The 19856-nt window shown below is 45.5% G+C and overlaps 1 protein-coding gene across 3 annotated transcripts in view; it reads right to left on the bottom strand.

Annotated features, from left to right (window-relative positions):
- KALRN (kalirin RhoGEF kinase) overlaps positions 1–19856 on the bottom strand; it is a 536138-nt gene that overhangs the window by 350410 nt on the left and 165872 nt on the right. For all 3 annotated transcript variants that reach the window (XM_086615857.1, XM_086615858.1, XM_086615859.1), the window contains one exon: positions 10241–10315. In XM_086615857.1, coding sequence (XP_086471983.1) covers positions 10241–10315 — 75 coding nt within the window. The remainder of the gene's footprint in view (positions 1–10240; positions 10316–19856) is intronic.

Genomic DNA, 19856 nt, shown 5'->3' with positions numbered 1-19856 from the left:
GCATAACGCATCCTGAGGAGGAAGGGGGGGTTGCTGGGGCAAAGGGTGGGGGACGCTCCACTATTTCCTGCAGGGTGGGGTAGAGTCCCTGCATAGTCCCCGCAACTTTATTGACCTCTATGAACAGCGAGGATACGTCTAACTCGCTGTCCACGCTGTCTGGGGTTAGTCTTCCTTCAGATGGTTCGTTGCTCCCTTCATACCCTTCACTTGCAGATACATAATCTGCTAATTCCTCTTCCTCCTCTTCTGCTGACCCCTTTTGGATTATATTATCTAGGGCCTCCCATGTACGCAGCAGGTCGGTCCGGCCCTTTTGATTAACCACAGCTTCATAGAGTAACTTATCCCCCAACCTTTTCCAAAGTTCTAGGTTAAAGGTAGAGGTGAGGTTGACTAGATCTTCATGTCCCGCTGCCCAGTTGAGTAGGTAATATAAATCCTCATTACTTATACTGAGCCCCGCAGCCATTCCTGCAGATTTGAGAAAGGTGAAGGTCTGGCTTTCCTTTACAAGATTCTGACCCATGTTCACTCTCAGCGGCTCACCTTGTTCCAGGTGTCTTGGTCAGTCCGCAGCTCCTACCGCTCTCAAGCTTCGGTCTGCAGTCCCAGTGGTTCCTGTTCCGACGAATCACGTCGGGGTCACCAATTGTTGCGGACTACTGATGCCTCAATCTTCGGGGATCACAACCCAGAAGGTCGTTGTGATCTTCCTCGTATATCAGAAGGCTCTAACACCCTCCAAAGGTCCTTGTCACAACCAAAGGTTTCTAACAGAGAGCTTCAAGACACTGCTCTCCAGGGGCTCCTATCACTCCAGTCTCCAGGAGGGAACTGCCCCACTCCCTCCTGGGAGTGCCCCACCTTTAAACCTCCATGAGTCACGTGGTTTCCGGTTGACCAACGTGACTCACAGCACCTGTCCTAACAAGGCACAGGTGCTTTCTATTGTAGTAGCCAGGAACTCCCCCGACAAGATCCCACAGCAAGTCACTTGAACCAGGAGTAGAAATGAGGTTTTCTGACTCTTAGTCCACTGTGTTGGAGCTTCATAGTGTTTAGGCTAAAGGTCAGCAGCTAAAAACATTATAGAAACTCTGTCTCTGCTTCTTAATAATTCACCCAAGGAGGCTAATCCTGCCCAAAGTCTGCCATGATCTCAACACCAATTTTACATGCACAGTCTATTCAGAGAACTACCCAGCATATTGTTTCAAAAGAAAATAAAAAATAGAAGGAAGTAAAGTCGCAATTGCTCTAATCAATATGTCCCATCTTCTGCCTCCCACTGGGCTTGCAGACATGGGATACAATAATCAAACATGTCATTAGGTTTGCTAATAACAGTTATTAAATGCTAAAACAAACAGCTGATAATTTCTAATTGTTTTTCAAGGTGGGTTTTCATGGGCTTTGCTCTGATTTAGAAAGGCAAACAGATGGTCTAGTTATTAGTGCTCTGGAAAAAGGAGTCAGAAAAACACATGTTCTTCAGGGCACAAAGTACACTGAGAACAAATATTTAGCCATATATGTCTTGCATTCCTCCTACAAAATCCTTTGTTGATGTCCTTGCCTGTCACTGGCTTGCTTTCCAGTTCTTCCCATCTCCCTGTCTTCCAGCCTATACAGAAACCATTGCTAAATTCAGCATTTGTTCCCAGAAGTAGGATTACATCATTTTTCCTCCACAAATCATAGAGGGGATATTACAGTGATGGCACAAGGCATGGTAATGCATACCACTTTAAAAAAACAAACAAACAAAAAAACCCAACCATTAAAGAAAGTTCAGAAAACCTGCATAGAAACAGGCAGCAAAGTCACTGACCTTGTGATGACCACTTTTCTGGTCAAGCCTGTAACCCAGAGGAAAGGGACTCCAGCCACAAGATCCCTGTCCTGGCAGCTGCCTGAACTGACATCTTAATCCTCTCAGTGATGGGCACAAATGTTTCTGCCTAAGGTGGCTCCAACTGCCCACAGGTAAGTCAAGATGTTGGCCAACCCAGAGTGTTATTAATGTGAACTCTATGCATGGACCTTCTCAATTTCAAGTCTTGAGGCACATCCATCCCTGATAATACACAAAAAGCTGAAATTCTATCTTTGTGTAATCCTGTTTAGGACAGGAAATTATTAGTTTCCTTTAATGCAGACTTCTTGTATAAAAAAGATTATTTTATCGAGCTGTTTTCAAGCTTCATCTCTCCATTTCTATCAGCCATTCTATCACTATACTTACCCGCTTGCATTTATCTGTATTTAAGGGATTCAAGCCCTCTCCTTCTTTTTGCACTCTTTTTATAAGCACGAATTTACAAGGATTAGCCATTGACACAGACAAACGTCCACATAGGTAAAGACTCCCAAGTACCTTGTCTAAGGTCCTGCAACACATCAGCAACAGAGACAGTAGTAGTACACAGTGTCTCTGGCCTCCATTCAGATGTCTACTGCAGTTCAGATGAATACATTGCTTCATCTGACCCCTGCAGATCATAAGCTGATCAATCTTTTCATTACAGACTCTGCTGAAACCGTGAGTTTCCAGAGGAGCTGAAACACTCCTTAAAAGGTATTTCAATCCAAAATATGGTGAAAAAATGAATGCTAATGAAGAGAACTAGGAGACAGAATAAGCTCAGCTGATGACAGACGCCTCGATAAAATGGCAAACAATATGCTCTGGATTTCTAAATCTAATTGACAGACTTCCTAGGAAAGCAAAGTATCAAGGAATTGGTATCCAGAGTGTTAAAATAATACTCCTTTCCCTGCCATAGCTGAGCTCTGTGAGACTCTGCTTGCTACCAGACCTCCTGCAAACAGACTCCTATACAAAAACTCCTCCAGCTTCAAGAGGGACTAATTTATTGTAAGGGTCATAAATAGGATTATCTGTATGACCACTCTCAAATTCTGTCAGTTCCAAAGCAGGTGGTTCTAGTGCAACAGTGACGGAAATTTAAGCTCCCACAGAAAGTCCACCTGCAAATTAACACAGCTGCAAGCAGTCAGCAGGGCCTGATCCTCCTTGAGTAGCTCTTTGCAGCGTCCCATATCCCAGAGTCAATTGCCTGAATCAAATCCTAATGGCCAACATTTGCAACAATACATTTAGGGTTAATGACTCTAAAAACAAAGCTGAATGTTCCCAACAGAAGATCCCTTGGCAGAGCAGATCAGAGGCTGTACATGGGATGCTCAGCACAGCCACTGAAGGATCCCATTTTCCACCACGTAAATTTGTTCTGTAATCACCCAGAGCCACTGCATGGATTTGAAGAGACCACCTGTTGTGGCTTGTGATACACCTTTGCTGATTTATGCAAGTATTTTGGGGTACTTCTTTAATTTTAAATGTTTACTTGCCAACAAACCACTGGAAAATTGTCTCATTTCCCAAGGAGAAAGTTATTGCCCCAGTGAATCAAAACTAAAGACAAATGAGACATTAAAACAAAGGAAGAGATTCTTTGTGTGGAAGGCAAAATTTGCAGGGAGAGTCCAGAGGAGCTCATTTCTTCCTCTGGAAGAAGATGGTTTGCTGTGAAGTATGAAGGAAGCACCAATATCCTCCCCTTCCACGCTGATCCTCACTCACACCTATGCAAAACTCGCTACCTTTTGCCCCAGCTGCAAATTAGGTTTTTTTTTGATCTCGCCTCCTCAATCACAGAGGTATGGGAATAACTGGATATATTTAAAAAACAATGGGGAAACTGAACAAAATAAACCTTTAATCTTCTACAACACAACACCCCACTGCACTCCCTCTTGCCCCTGGTCAAGCGAAGAGAACAAAACAGCACACGGCGATGCCAGTCACGCTGCTCATGGTGGTACGGGCCAGCACCCCAAACTCACCCCACTGAGCACCATGTTGGAAGGCGTACAGAATAAGGAGAGAAAAAAAGAGAGGCCATATTCACTCTCATCACACCCTGTTTGTCTTCTCGATTTGAGACGAGTATAGAGAAACAGCAATGGCAAAGTTTCTAATGTTCATCAACAAAGTGAAATATGTAATAAACTGATTTAATATAACTGGCTGCTCAGGTTTGCCACATCCCCAGCAGGTAAGTCCTCAACAGCTACAGTCAAGTAGAGGATCGTACAAGTTAATGAAAGTTTGGGGGAGAAATCAAGCTACTGAACTTACATAATTGCTATTAGAAAGTCTTCTTCCCCTCTGGTTTTAAGAAGAAATTCAGCCTGGAGCTGGAAAACACTGGCAGATAAGAATGTTTCTGAAATTGCACATTCCAGCAAAGTATTTCCATTTTGAATAGCCTATATCTTCCCACCAAAAAGTATTAAAAAAACAACCCAGCCATTGCTAATGCGCAGAGGATGTCCAGTTGTGAATTTCAGTGCTTCCTGTCAGTTGAAATTGATTCCTTGAGAAAAAAACATAACTCTATGAACCAAAGCGCTTTCACAGAAATAAGGAAGTTTCCAGAGGTGATGAGGCTTATTAATGGGACAGAAGAGCACACCTTACTGCAAAATGACCAAAATGCTTGGTCGTTATCGTATTAATTATCTCAGAGGCTACAGTCACCTCCCTGGGTCCTTATATTGATTTATAAGCTCCCAGCCTTGATCTCTATACAAGGACAACTCTCAAACACCTGCTTAAATGAAGATGAGACCTTTGCTGAGATATATATGCAGCTCACTATGTCTTTAAGGACTAGAAAACCCTGCTGGCTGGAACAGGATGGGATGTGTACAGATCTTCTTGCTTCACAGGCTCCGTTCCTTCCTCTTATTGTTATTTTGAAAGTCCCTATCATTCATTGAAATGTTACACCTATGTGACAGGATGCAGGGATTCATCAACCAGGAGGCAGAGTCCAGCACGTTTGGATGACATCCATGGATGTTATTTACATCCCACAAGCTCTTGTGAGTCTTTTTGGATAGAAATTTTGATTGGGTCGATTTTTTTTGCCCAGTTTTGTAAGGTACTTGAACCTTTTTGCCTCTCCCCAAGGCAGCACAGGTCACATCACTACTCTCATACGTGCTAATTAAGGAAGAACATACAGGAGAAATCTCCCTGCTTGAAGGATATATTGATGGATCTTGGCAAGCTGCTGGTGTGCGAGTGCCAGGACAGTAAGTGCTGGCAGAGACTAGGCATTCTCCACAGAAATCATGTAATTTAGTCCACGGCTATGGTTTAAACGTATGGAAAGAAATACGGCAACTGATTCTGCTCACTAGATTTACAACCCGTAAATAAAATCAGGAATTCCAGGAAACTTTTTGATTTCTGCTCTAACCTTAGTCTTGATGAGGACATCTAAACAGCCCCAATAGGTAAAGGCCCTTCTCTATCCTCAAAAATGACCTAAAAATCTTAAAAAGCAAAAAGGAAAAAACAACAAAAAACTCAGCAGGCTCAGACCTCATCAAAAGACCTGGAAACTTTACAGTCTAAACTTCCTCATTTTCTTCTTCAAAGAAAAATCTGCATCAATGCAGCAGCAAATTCTAGATGAAAGCACGATGGCCCAAAACCACTAGGAAAATTCAATAGCCAAGCAATGCTATGTTTTTCTAATAGCATATTTCCTCTTTTTGGAATTTCCGTTGATTTCAAACTACATCAGGGAATGGTATAAAGAAGAAGACATTTTTCTATAACAAAATATAGAAGAATTGTTGATGTTTCATTTGAAATTTCCATTCCAGAGGAAGACGACAATGGAAACTTCTAATTCAAATCAAAACTTTTTGTGCAAATACAAGATGTTTACATCATTCAAAACCTAAATGTTTTGGTTAGTTCTATTCCCAACCCAATACAAATTCCAGTGTCCACAAATCAGCGTTTGAGACGCCCTGAAACCTGGATTTGAACTCTTCCAGTGCCTGTAGGGCACTGGGATCTCATTTCAACTCTTCCTCTGAAGAATGAAGTGCATCTGTCAGAGAAAAAGAAAACCACGCTCCTGCACGTGTGGTCCCGTGTGCCTATGACAAGTTTTTGGGAAGGTCAGTGTCTTCCCCTCTGAGCCTTCCTCTTCGATTCATCCTGCTGCACTAAATTTAATGTAACCTAATTGCAAAGTTGTCCTTTCATCTGATCTATTTACAGTGAAATTCCTCCTCTGAAAGACCTTTTGGGAAATCTCTCTCTGTTTTCCCTTCAGGCTCTCAGCCACACTCAGACATCGCTGTGACCCAGCTCATGTGGGGCTGGGGACAGTGGGCTTTTGAAGGATGGAGGTGGCCAAACTGTTACTGCATCCACTTCTCCCTTCCCTGTACCTTTTGTTGCCCAAAGTCCATGGAAAAACCTCCTGCTTTGCTGAACAAGCTCTGATTGTCACAGCTGCAGCAGCTCACCAACTTATTACACCCTTCTGCCCTGATTCCTCCGTGCTCAACCATCCTGCCAGAAACCTGGCCAGCCTCCTCCTTTGTGCTCCTGCCTTGGCAGATGAGCAGACAGTACCTGGGTGACAGGCGGGAGCCCACGCACTGCCGCTCCTCTGAGCCCGCCAGGGAACAGGAACTGCCGGGAAGGATCCTGAGAAACTCTTCTAGGATGTGGGAAAAGGGCAAATGCTTTCAGCAAGACCCACGGCATTAGTCAACGAACAAGCTTTTCATAGCCTAAGTGTACAAAAAGCTCTGTGTGCTGGAAGGGAATGCGGTAACGCGCTTCCCTCCTTCTCCTGAGAGCCTCACACGCTTCCTCCTGTGTTGCACTGATCAATAGAAAATCTCCTATAAATATAATGAAGCAGCTCAACAACATACCAAGTTAAACCACTCTTCTAAAACAGTATCTGTGTTTCCTAAGAAAGACTATAAGCCTGGTTTCCAAAATATTTCACCACCTCTCACTGAAAAAAACCCACCTAAAATAACCTACAACCTGTTTTATTTCTTCTCCTCTGTGCTCATCTCCTTCTCAGAATATAAAAATCAGTCTCCAGCCTGTAGCTCACTCTCTACTGCTTCCCAAAGCCATTTCTTTGCTGGAAGCAACACAGCGAACCACCCAGGCAAAGCCAAGCTTTTATTAGGGTTTAGGCAGGTGGCCAAAGCCTTGTCCCCACCAACCCCTTGCTTAATCTGCTTCCACGAGGTCAACTTTGGAACCAATCAGACAGTGATTGCTGGAAAGCACCATGCTCCCGACTGCTTGGGTCATCTCTCTGCTTATGAGTGCTGGAATGGGATCTCCAGGTGCTGTTTAGACACACACGCACATAAACTTTGCTTGGGTTCCGTCTAGCTCATACATGAGATCGCTGGAAGAAATCAAGAACCGGCTTCAGGAAAAAAATCCCAATGTTATCCATCCCTCAACTCTCCTGCGGTGAGCCAGCTGAGGGCAAGCGCCAGGCACTGAGCCCCGGACGGCATTTAGGCTGGATGAATCCGTGCCCAGCTAGTTAGAGCTGTATTTCAGCTCTGAAATTAAGAGCACTTCTGGCAGCTTGAGTGCTGCTCTGAGACCGTGCAGCTGTGCAGGCAGGTCCTGTTGTGCCTGCTCCGGAGCAGGCAGCGCCTGGCATCACTCCCCTGCCCGCTCTGCCCTGCTGCTCCGCCTGGGCTGGGTGCGGAGCACCCACAGCTCTGAAACACAGAGTACGGTGTAGCCCCTGCCTGAAGGCGCTGGTTTGCTCTCTGCAGCTTTCCTGTCCACTCAACGGACTGAAAGACAAGCTGGTGAGCCACAGCAGATGAGAAAAGAAATAAAGTACGTAAATGAGATGCTCAGCTGAGATTTTTGTGTGTGTGTTGATAAATTCTGCTGGTGTAAGGAGAACCTCCTTGACAACTTTACTGTACTGTTATCGTTAAAATTAACTGTAGTATAAAAATCTGAAGAAGACTCAATAAAACTCTCCTTTTCCTCGAGGAAGCCTGATTACAAATGCAATGTGCTCCCAAGAGTCTGAGCTAACTAAAGAATGATTTATTTTTTTATCTTGCAAAGTCCAACTATTTGATTTTTCTATTTTGGTAAACATTTTCTCTTCTGTGCTCAAAGCATTCTCTAGGAAGTTATTCCATTTTAATTTAAAAGAACCTAGCCATCAGTTGAAGTGCTCAAATCCTTTTCTTAATCTGCTTTATTACAACAACCCAGGGGAAGACTGAGCAGTACTTAAACTCCCTGCTGGAGGGTGATGCTGGGGCTATTGCACTAAACCAGCAGCAGCTCAGAGCATTTTATCTGCAAAGGCCTCTGATAATTGGAGCGAATCCAGAGGAGGGCCACAAAGATGATCCGAGGGCTGGAGCACCTCTCCTATGAAGACAGGCTGAGAGAGTTGGGGCTGTTCAGCCTGGAGAAGAGAAGGCCCATGGCAGAGGGTTGGAACTAGATGATCCTTGAGGACCCTTCCAACCCAAACCATTCTATGATTCTATGATAATTGTTGCCTGTAGTCGTTGGCGTTTGGAGACTGGAGAGGAGGTGTAAATCCTGGGACCGCTATCTAGCTAGCTGTGTCAGGAACAGGCACATTTTGAACAGATGTAAGGCCAGGGCCGGTGGGTCTACGAGGAGCGAGCTGTCCCTTGCCTGCAGCGGATCACAGTGCAAAACCTCAGGGGATGGTGTTGGCACTGCTCACTTAATGCCCCCCCACAAGGCAAGCTTGGCCCAGGACAGCGTCTAACGAGCTGATGATTTGGTGCGAGACCCTCTGGCTCAGAGCTGAATGCAGGCACCGTCGTGGAAGGGGCTGCATAAACGATTGAGACAGGTCGTCGTTATTAAGTATTCCATGAACTACCAAATGATCCTGCAGTCATTTCCATGAAAAGCAACAGCAGGAGCCAAGAATTAAATTCCATTACAGTCCTTGCATAAATTCCTCCCTTTCACTTCCCCAGAGTGCCTGGTTCAGCTTTGTGTCACAAACAAGCCTGCAGGTACTCTGTGTTTTCATGACTGTGTTCCCCTCTTCAGAGCAGTGAAAAACAATGACCACATAAAACATTTCAGGACATTCAGAATGAGACACCAGTGCGAGGTAAAGTAGTTGTGCATGTGAGCACTGCTGGGATAGTCTTGGGTTTTCACACGAGGCTTTTGGTGTCTCATAAACTTCCTTCAAAGTCCTGGATTTTTTCATGTCATTGGTCAGAAAGTTTAGGGTTTATGGAGCTACAAATCATTTGCCCAAGTCACTGCTGGATTCGTGATCCCTGGACCATTGAATTGTTGTTACACAGGAAGACATCTCACACCAACCATTAGTCAAGGTGAAAGCTTTTCCTGCCTGGCCAGACATTTCCATGGCTTGGCAGAGCAACGAGCCCCTTCCTCACGGGTCCCGCTCCAGCAGCCAAGGAGGAAGAGCCCGGGCATCAATGGCCTCACTGCTGCTCACCTCCCCTCTGCAGTCAGCGTTACCGCAGAGACGAAGGAAACAAACAGCAAAGACTGCAAACAAGGAGGCTGGCTGCTTTTGATGCAGGTTTTCTCATTGCAACAAGGGAGATCATCAAAAGCAGCTCGAATGGTTTGCAATCATCAGAAACGCTGGCACTGGAAATATCCCATTTTTACGCTGCCAATTTGAGTGACTTCATGTTAAGGTTATGATTAGTACAGGCTTTCTCTTCCTCCTCTCCCTGACAAGTTGTAATTCACTCCAGAAACAATATCATTCAAGCCATTCTCAAAGCTTTTTCCATATTGTCTAATCTTCATCCACCCCCAGGTCCTCAAGATTTGTCTCCTGAATGATGGCTGTAAATCTTTGTACAGGATGGCAGATCTCTGAGCATCTGAGTTGTAATGCAAATACAGCATTAATGGTACTTTTAACTGCAAGTTGATTTGGATTGCAAATGAAATACCAGTGATTTATAGGTCTGAGTGCATCCTACAAACAGGAATTAGTGCTGTTCACTGACCTTGAACCCCAAGCAAGATTCCTGAACCATTCTGAATGCTGAGACAGCACAGGTCTGGGATGGAGCTGAGAAGCTGCTTTTCATCCCACCTGTGCTACCCGTTTACCTGTTTCTCAGAATATGAAGAAAATCATCATGGACCAGCTTCCAACACTCTGAGTATTACTGGATAGCCCTGTTCCACATACAGCCCTTTTCTTAGCAGAAGAGCTAATTTAAGTACTACCAAGTCCAAACATGAAACTGGTCCCTCGTGACTGCAGTGCCATAAGGACCAGGACGCAGCAGGCAGTGCTCATGCTGGGCTGGAGGGATCCAGAAAAGATGTACTCACCTGACACAAAGGCCACTTTCTCCTTCAGTATAGGAAGGACATCAGCAGCTTTTAAACCATCATTTCGAAAAGAACCTGCAAAACAGAGGAAAACAAGAAAGGCACATTAGAAGAAAGTGAGTCCTTGCTCCCAGCTTCACAGACACTCCATGTTTCTCAAAATCAGACTGGAGAATGTCTATAAATTGCATAAAAGCACCAAGAGACAAATCCTAATGGCTGATGCACAAACAGCATAAACATAGAGATATGTTTGTAAAAAGAAAACACAGAGAATCAACTCATCACTTTATCCTTCAGAAGTTCTGAAAGGTTAACAAATTTCCCACTAAGGAACCATATTTATCCCCACTGCCTTTTTCGCAGACCATACTATCAAGCCTGAGAGATGCCCAGCTTGCACACTGAGCCAGGAGCCTTCTCCCTTCCCTGTTTTGAACAAAGTCCAGACAAAATTGCAGGGAACATTACAGGACATACACATCCATTTCACATCAGCCCTTGACACAGATTTGCACAGGGGCTGGTGTAAAAAAGGCTTTTCCCCTTCCCCCCTTTCTGCTCTACACAGCATGGCTGGAGATGGAACAGCTCAAGGTGGGGACCATGCTCACAGGGAGGACATGCTCCTTATGAGCCAGCCAAAGTTTTCCCTGTGCAAGGGGAGGCTGGAAACCACAGCCTATCCTCAATTCATGCTCTTTGATTACATGTTAAATATACCTGCACAGGCCATTTACCTTTCCTAGAGGGCCAAATTATTTCACATCTCCTGAAAGTTCACCAAAGAAATCCAGATTTTCACTCTCCTGGAAGCCTTAGGAAAAGAATTGCTGATGGTTTCAGCCACCAACAGCTCTTTCTGCTTTGCAAAAGACCAGTGGTAACTGATCACCCCACAGCAGGCCAGACACTGCTATTCCATCAGCACTATTACAAAACAAAAGGTGAGTTTGAAGGACGTCTTTGCAGTTGCTCTGAGAAATAACTCATCCATCACTGGGTAGTGAATACCCATCACAACAAGTGATCTTCAATACGGCCTTAAATCTATTCCAGCTCGTCAAAGACTACAACACATTTGAAACCCTGTATTTTTACTTTCTGCCTTTCACAGGCAGGCAGCAACCAACATTCTTCTGAGATGGTATCAGGGCAAGAAAGTCTTCTCACTAAGCAGCTTTCTTGACTAGTTAGAAACAGGGCAACATTGCTCCGGCCATCACGCCTTCCTCGCTGAACACAGCCGGTAACACCTGACCATCTGGGTCTGAAAGTGGGAATGGGGATAAAAGCCACTCCTATATATTGTCATCTATTTCTTGCATCACGCAGCCTGCAAAGGTACAGTGGTTCCATCCACACAGACATATGGAACAGACTGGATGAAGACCATAACAGCCATTTTCACCTGCAGCTGAACCTGTGTACTGACAAGTTTTATTACTACGATGGCTGAGTTACTGTTAATGACAAACGAGGTAGCATTTGCCACTCACAGTCAGCTTCTGCAACAAGACTGTCTTGTACACGAAAATACGTCCCTCATCTGTGACCAATGGCTACAACTACCTCTCCATGCCCTTACATGCTCTCAAGTGTCACCTCCGTGACACTCAGCTCCAGAAGACGAGCAAGCTCACCAGCTGAGCCTAGACTTGTGAAAACCAGCACACCAAGGTGTGAGGTCATTCAACGCACGGCCAAGACCAACATAACTGCAATTTGAACAGGCATTGGAGTGCAGTCCTGAGAGATCCCTAAAGAGAGCTTTGGGTCAGTAAGTGTTTCCGGACCAGAGAAACTAGTCTTGGGTGCTGAACTCTTTCTGCATCCAAGTAAACAGGACTTTGTGCACTCTGTGTTAAATATACAAGACTTTTCTATTAACTTATTCTCTTAACAAGAATAAGCTCTCTGATCTCAGGCTGTGGCTAGGTCTCACATCAAAGGTAGGAACTGTTCAGTCATAGGCAATGTTTGGAATTTAAGGAGCTTTGTAGATAAGCATCTTATCCAACCATGAAGCAAACAAGAACAGCCAACGTCGTAGACATATCACGATGGCTCGAAGACACTGAAGTGGAGCGCTGGGCCAAATTTCTCCAGCTGCAAGATCAGCAGTGTCAGTGCAAGCTGAGTTTTGGCCAATATTTGTTACATTTGTCAGGGAAACAGCAAAGTGAATTCTTAGGCACTTAACTGTACAGTAGACAGTACAATGCTGAAGTCTTAGTGAACATCACCAAAAAAGTATGAGTGGGTGCGGCATTTGTATATGTAAAACACACAATAAGGACTTCTTAGCAAGAGCCCACTATACTGAGGGCTGAAGGACAATTTCAAACTCTCCCACTAGGAAGGACTCCATCTCTCAGAAGTAATACGCATGGAGATCAGGAAAACAATGTCTGACTTTTAAAGATGGTCACCTCTTGGGCTGCTCAGGGCAGGCTGCAGGCACGAGGCTCGCTGCCAACAGCCCCAATGTCCTGACTGTGCACAGGGAAGGCAAGAAAAGACACGGATGGGGACAGCGCTATTAGCAGGTGTTTTCACCTTTCTCAGTATCCCCCAGGACAGGTCAGTCATGCTCCTAAATGATGAAAGAGTTGGAAAACTGTAAGCTCATCTGACAGCCAGGGAATCCTCAAAAATTCCTAAGAGCTGCAAAACTTCCCTTGAGATGAGGGAGGAAACTCCTGAAGGTAGGTCAGTCCCTAAAGCAATGCCCCCACTCTGGGTGAGGTACACGCTCACCCAAGCGGCAGCTCTCGACCCGCAGCTGAGGCCAGGGGCACTGCTTTCAGAGGTTACGCCAGCTCCTGATAAAATCCTCATGTTAGCAGCCACAGCTCAGAGCATGTTGTCAGGTTTTCCAGCACGGGCTGGGGGAAGGGATGCATAAATGGGAAAACCAATGGCTGTAATAAGGGCTCCAAAAGCAACAGCAAATCTGTCTCCAGGAGGGCCCAGCACAGCAATGATGCATTCCCCAGTACATAAGTTATTATAAGCATATCCCTAATAATGCTCATTTTCATCCTATCCCCCAGCTGTTTCTAATACATTTGTTTTGTTTGTTTGCATGCTGGATCCCAAGCCATGTCTGCACAGCACCATCCAATTTTTGCTGCAGAGCCCCGGGTGTACAACCATCTACTTATTTCATTCCTAGACAATGACGAAGGATGTACTTTGTATCCTACCCTACACCTCTGTCCTACCCCTGTAAGACCTGAGCCCTTCTGCTGCAGAAGGATAGAGAAGGACAGAGGGATGAAGGAAGGACAGGCTGAACACTGAGCCATCCTGCCCATCGTCCATGCACTGGTTTGCTGGTTCACCATCATCATAAGTATGGAACTACACATCAGTGTCTCTCTTGCCCTCCTACCTGCAAGACTCACCACGATCTGCAAAGAAGCTGGAGCATTGTAATCGCCTCTTTACCAAAAGAGAGGCACAGAGAGCACGGTACCATGTCCCTGTCACCCTGCAGCCCCTCACACCTTCATCACATCCTGGCTTAGTGCTACACACATAGCGGGGACACTATGACTATCCACAAACTTTTATTACTCCAGTGACACGAGAAGAAAACACACCACGCCTGCAGGAGCAGCTGACAGAATGATGTATTCTTGTAAACTTGGAAGCAGGGAAAAATTAAAACAGTGGATCCTCAGCACGGCTGAGTCACATTTCAGAGCACAGCAGTGTCACACATGCACAGCCCATCTCCTAGCAGGGATTCCCTGCCCAGCAGAAGCAGCTCACAGATTTAGGTGAGATGCTGTAATGAGAAGCCAGCTGGGTAAGACAGGAAGCTTAAGCATGCTTCCACACTAAATGCAGCAAACCTGAAAAGGAGACAAGAAAATTCCTTTTTCCCAACACAAACACCTCAGTCGGCCTGGGGAACTCGCTGCCGCAGGACGCAGAGGTCAGCAGCTCCAAGGGCTTTCCAAACAGGTTAGAGATCTGTAAACAACAAAGATCTCCAGGGAAGTGTAAAGATTAACAAAATGAGCAAGAGTTTTGGAAAGAATATAAGCCTACAGACTTTGGAGTGAACGCCAAACTCTAACTCTTGGAGTGAAATATAAATTATCCCTGGAGAGAGCCCTGTGGGCTTTAGGATTTCGTTCTCCATGTCTCTAAGCAGAGTGCAAGGCCCCTGTTGCAGACACCATCTTGGGCTAGATGAACCCATGGTCTGCTCCAGAGTGGCTCTTCCTAGAAAAGCTTCAGTTCTAATCTGAAAAATGCAGCTCTTGGCTTCAAATAAAGATCAGCTGCTAGAAATATGGAAATACTTTCTATACTTAAAAAATGTATGCGTAGGCAAGAAGAAGGCCTCCTGTCAGAGCATCGCATGGGGCTTAATCACTTGGCTCCTGATGCCTTCAGCGGGAGTTGTTCATCCCAAGTCCCATGCAGTATTTCAGGAAAGGCAGCCCACATTCTCATAGTTCGCAGAACAGATTTGACTACTTAAAAACTTTGGCAAAGTTTCTTTAACCAAACAAAACTGAACTCCTTGGGCTAAACCCATCCCTCGAGGAACTCTACTGGAGTCCAGGAGCCAACTGTCGTATTAATCTGGTCCATATTGTTTCTTTCTCCTTTCCTCAGTAAAGGCCTCTCCTGTATTTCTTTCCCATCTACTCTGTTTTCTGGAGCAGTTATCTCCTAGGGTTTATCATAACCCATTTGCCCTCCTACCTCTTTCCCCCCCTCCCCCAAAGCCTCAGTGAATTTTAATTTTGTTTGCAGTATGGCAGCACCTTGGCTTTCTACAGCACACAAACAGAAGGGACGTCTGATGTGAGCAGAGAGAGGCAGAACAAAGGAGACTTTATTATTCCCATTGCAGCATTTGCAAACCGAGACAGAGAGAGATTGACTTGTCCTGTGTCAGACAGAAAGTTTGCGCAGAGCTGAACCCTGATTTCCCCAAAGCTTCCTCAATGCTTTTCTCATACAACCATCCCTTTGTCTTCTGGCAGAATATAATCCTCCTTTTTCTTCTCTTTACACTTCTTGCTTCCTCCTCCTGCCCTTGTCTCTCCATTATTCCTTCTTTCTCCATTTCTGCCTCAAATATTTACTTTTTGTGTGTGCTAAACCCTCTTTAACCCCTTCCTTTCTTTCTTGCACGCTATTGTCTGTCCCCACAGGGCTGTGAGCCTTCCTACTTTGATTCCTCTGATTTTCTACAAGCCATGGAGAGGGGCTTAGCCGAGGGCTGCCGGGGCCTTTGCCGCTGGGATTTCGCTGGCCGAGGCTCATTGGTTCACAGAGAGAAAGGCCACAGCATGGCACAAGCATTTGGTTGAATAGAAGCAACATGTGCTCTGGACTAGTATTTTAGTACCATCTGGCAGAGACAAATGGGGCTGGACACTCTGCATCTGCCCATCGCTCCTCTGCGGATGACAGCCTGATCCCTGATGCAAAGAAAGAGTGTTTTAGTGTCCTGAGCCTCCCAGGAGCCTGCAAGGTTCTCCTGCTGCCCTTCCCCGCTGCAAGCAGCACCAGAGCAGGTTTTGACTTCACTGAGGAAGGAAGGAAGGAAATATTGAACTGAACTGAATCTAAAGGCAGGACCAGACAGAAAGAATATAAAATTAATCTGTAAATATCATTACTAACCATTATTGAAGATCAACCCAGAGCCATATACTTCAGTAACCTCTTTAATGACCAAAAAAACATAATACCAGGCCTCACAGGAAGCACATGTTGCAGGTCATAGCGTGGCAGGGATAGGGTGAAAGGCAGGTTGATCTAACACCACAGTCCAGGGGCGAGGATGGCAGCGTTCCCCCTCCAACCCCAGTTCACTTTCTCAAGAAAGAACTTCTCAGCTGCTGCTCTTGACATGTCCACCCTTCCCAAACGCCTGAGCGCAGCAAGCAGCCCGTCTGTGTTATACCTTGAGCAGTAAGCGTGGTCTCAGCACGCAACGCTCATCTGGGGAGATCAGCAAAAGCTAACGTGGACATGGCAGATATTTTCCGTGGAAACACAGCTGGCATTGGCTATGTTTCTTACCTTGTGCGGAGAAGGGGCTAGAGCTTGCTTTCAGCTCTGCAATGGAAATGTAAACAATCCCTGGGACCTTCGTAGACTTGGGATGGCTTTCCTGCTATAAAACTGAAGACCCACACAGTCTTTAAGCTTGTGGTTCAATGCTACTTGTTCCTGCATGCATTACTGTATATAAACACAGGATTATAGGCATAAAGTGCCTAACAGGTACCTGACCATAAATCTGCTATAAATCTTATCTCTTGTACTCCTGTTAGTCTTACATGGAGTAAATGTTTTTATGCCTCCAGATCTAGTGTGCAGGCTGACACACAGACCTACACCATAGCCTCAAAAGTTGCAAGAACCAGAGACACCGAATAGATGGTTTGCACAGAAGACTAATCCCACCGCACCACATGCCAAGCACTTTATCCCAGCTGAGACAAAAGTTATACTCATTACATTGCTGTGTTTGTTCTAAAATTAAAAGACGAATGTTGGGTTTATATGTAATACTTAGGCTCAGTCCAAAACAAATATTATTTTCTCTGTGTTTCCTTATTCTGTCCTTCCTTTTATTAATTATACACCACTACTTCTTGCTGAAACATCCTTCTGGTCACAGCTATTGGGTGGCAATTCTACAGGCTACCTCTCCTTCCAATTTTTGCCAGCGCTTATCAGAGGTCCAGCAGCTTTCCTGTCCCCTCTACACCGACAGGTCGGTCCCTCTGATTTCCAACCGCTTGAATCCCCACAAAGGGAGAGACACTGCCAGCACAGCCCCCTTCCCTCCCCTGCCCACAAGACCCAGAGAGGCAGGGCTGGGCTTTGGGGGAGCTGGCTAATTGCTGAGATTGTTATTCCTTCCACGAGGTACTTGGCAGCATCGAGCCTCCCAGCACGGCCTTTGAATGTCCACACATTCAAACAGTAGCCTCAGCTTGAAAGCACGCCGAAGAACAGGCAAGGCTTCAAGAAAGATACAGCCACTTGCAGCAAGCATGCAAATTCATCAGCCTCTGTGCACATGTGGCTTCTAATAAGCTGTGTTCAGCATCTGGAGCCAAAAATATCGCACCCTGTGCAACCCACCCAAGCCAACAGCCAGGCTTTGCCTTTTCATACGTGGCTTAAAACCGTTCAAAGCATCAGAAGGATATCGAACTAACGCACGATCTGCCGCGAAGGCGCTGCTTCATCTCCATCCGTGGGGGATTTTATTCATTTCATTTTAAACATACACTAATAGAGACGCTAAGAGAATGCAATGACTGTGAGTTAATCTTTTATGCACTTCTTTTTAATTTTCATCAAGACTTTGGAATCAGGCTGAGATCTTTTAGTTCCTACCCTTAGAAAAATAATTAGATGTTATAGGTGGCCCCGTGGATAGCACATCTGACTACTAGTCAGAAGACTTGGCTCTATTTGTGGTTCTGCTCCTAAATTGCTTTGTGATCCTGAACAAGCTGTTTTAACTGCACTAGATCTTGGTTTTCCTCTCTACGGAATGGAAGTAATGACTGCCCACATTAGTAAAGCACAGTCAGGTCCACAGACCTCAAAAGCACCTTACAAACAATTAGTTTTGTCTCGAAAAACCTTTCTGAGGCAGGGAACTGTTGCAGTGTACATTTCTAGCTAGGCAAAAATGAGGTACCAACAGAAGGAAAGCCTTGCTCTGGTGATCACAGAAAGGACTTTTTGGGCAGGAAAGGGAGATGTTAAGAGAACTGGAAAAATTAGGTCATCTGACAAAATGCTCCATTTTATTTCTTAGGTGTTCAAGGGATGGATGTGCTGCCCCAGAGGGAAACAAGTGTATTCAGCACCTTGAGCTTTTAATCACCAAGTGTCTTGCTGTAGATTGCACTACACGTCAGTGACCACCCAGATGCAACAGTCTTTTATGGTGTTAATAAAGAGCTATGGGCCGTTTGTAATCTGATGTCACGTTTTAAGCCATGGTTTCTACCCAAGCCTAGCACACATGAATATTATCTTTTCATTTCACTCCCCTCTCAATTACAATTGGATTCCTTATGGAAACATTCCTCAGAATTTTATAATCCTGTAAAAAGTTTAGACTTGCTGATGGATTCCTGTAGGAAGGATGCAAGTCCTCTGTGAAGTTGTAGAGGTTGGGTACCCAGAGCCTCATCCTCCATTAAATTCTCTAGGTTATAACAATTTCCTTTAACTGGCATTGGTTTAGTCGACAGGCTTTTTCCAAAAAGCAGCAGCAGGGCATCTGCCAGCACCTGTCACGTATCGGTGACGTGCTTAGGGCTTCCCATCCGTCTCTCAGAAAGCCTCCCTCTCAGATCCTGGAGGTCCCCAGCCGCCAGTAACTTCTCCGGGACAAAATAAAATAAAATAAAATATCTAATTATGTACAACATTCAGAAGGCACTTTGCTGAAACGCCAGCCTTACAAAGGAACCATATGCCAGTGCCTCAAGTGTGCTTTGCAAACATCTGCCTCTCAGGGGGATTTCACGCCAGACAGTAAGAAAGTAACTTTAATTAGAGGCCAATTGAGATCCTCGTCCGAGGCCTGTGACTTCCCTAAAAAAGAGAAAAAACATCCCAAACAATTAAAGCAATTGCATTTGCCCCCGTGTTTAAAAACAATTTGTACATTTTCTCTCTTAATGCAGAGTTCTCTTTTTAATTTTTCTGACAGGGCTCAATATGCCCCGTGCCAACAGACGCACAGGCTGACGAAGTTCCCAGGGCCTTCAGAAAGATCCCTGCCCGGGAAGGACCATTGTGTCCAGCGTGAGTGTCAGAGTGACTAAATTAGTCATTTTGATTGTGGTTCACCCAACATTCACAAACTAGCACCTCGCTATTAATTAGGCTGCATTTCCCTCTGTCTCACCTCACCTCAAAGGTACCTCAAAGACACATTTCTTCCTTTGCTCATCCCCTTCGGTCTCTCTTTCTTTCTGCTAGGGCTTATGATTTCACCTTGCAGCTACTGTGTCATCCTGTGAAGCTGATTTTTTTAAAAATTAACAAAACAAAAGCCCAAACCTGCAACTCAAGGAGCAGTTTTCCCTTCCCGTGCATGAACTCCCTGTTTAGGGATACAGCAAGATCCATGCCCTAAGCTCTTGAAACGGGGCAGGCAACTAGAAACCTTCCCTGCAGAGGGGTATGTGGGAGAACAGCCAAAGCCCCACCAGGATCCCAGGGGCTGTTCCCACTCCTGAGTGGGACGTGGTTCATCTAGACCAGGCAGTTGCAAGGTCTCCAGGTGATGCACCTCTGAACAAAACCTGCAAAACCGAGCCAGCAAGAACAGCAGAGGAAAGCAGGGCAACGATCGTCAGGCGCAGCACATCCCCGTGGGGCACAGGGCCGGCTCGGGGCTGTGCTGCGATGCTGGGCTGCTCCGACAGCAGCTCCCCGCAGCCCTTACCCGGAGGGCCCACAGACAGGGACTGTGCATAACCCACTTGCCACTGACTTCATATTGCCCAGGCCTCCCTAATGAAGCACCGAACTGTAAAGCGGTGGCAGTGGCAGCTCCTCCGAGGGTCTCACAAGGTGTAACAGCGATCAGTTC

Source organism: Tauraco erythrolophus, chromosome 8, assembly GCF_009769465.1.
Source record: "Tauraco erythrolophus isolate bTauEry1 chromosome 8, bTauEry1.pri, whole genome shotgun sequence".
Classification (NCBI taxonomy): Eukaryota; Metazoa; Chordata; class Aves; order Musophagiformes; family Musophagidae; genus Tauraco; species Tauraco erythrolophus.
The sequence above is the reverse complement of the archived record's forward strand: the minus strand, read 5'-3'. Positions and strand labels throughout refer to the sequence as shown.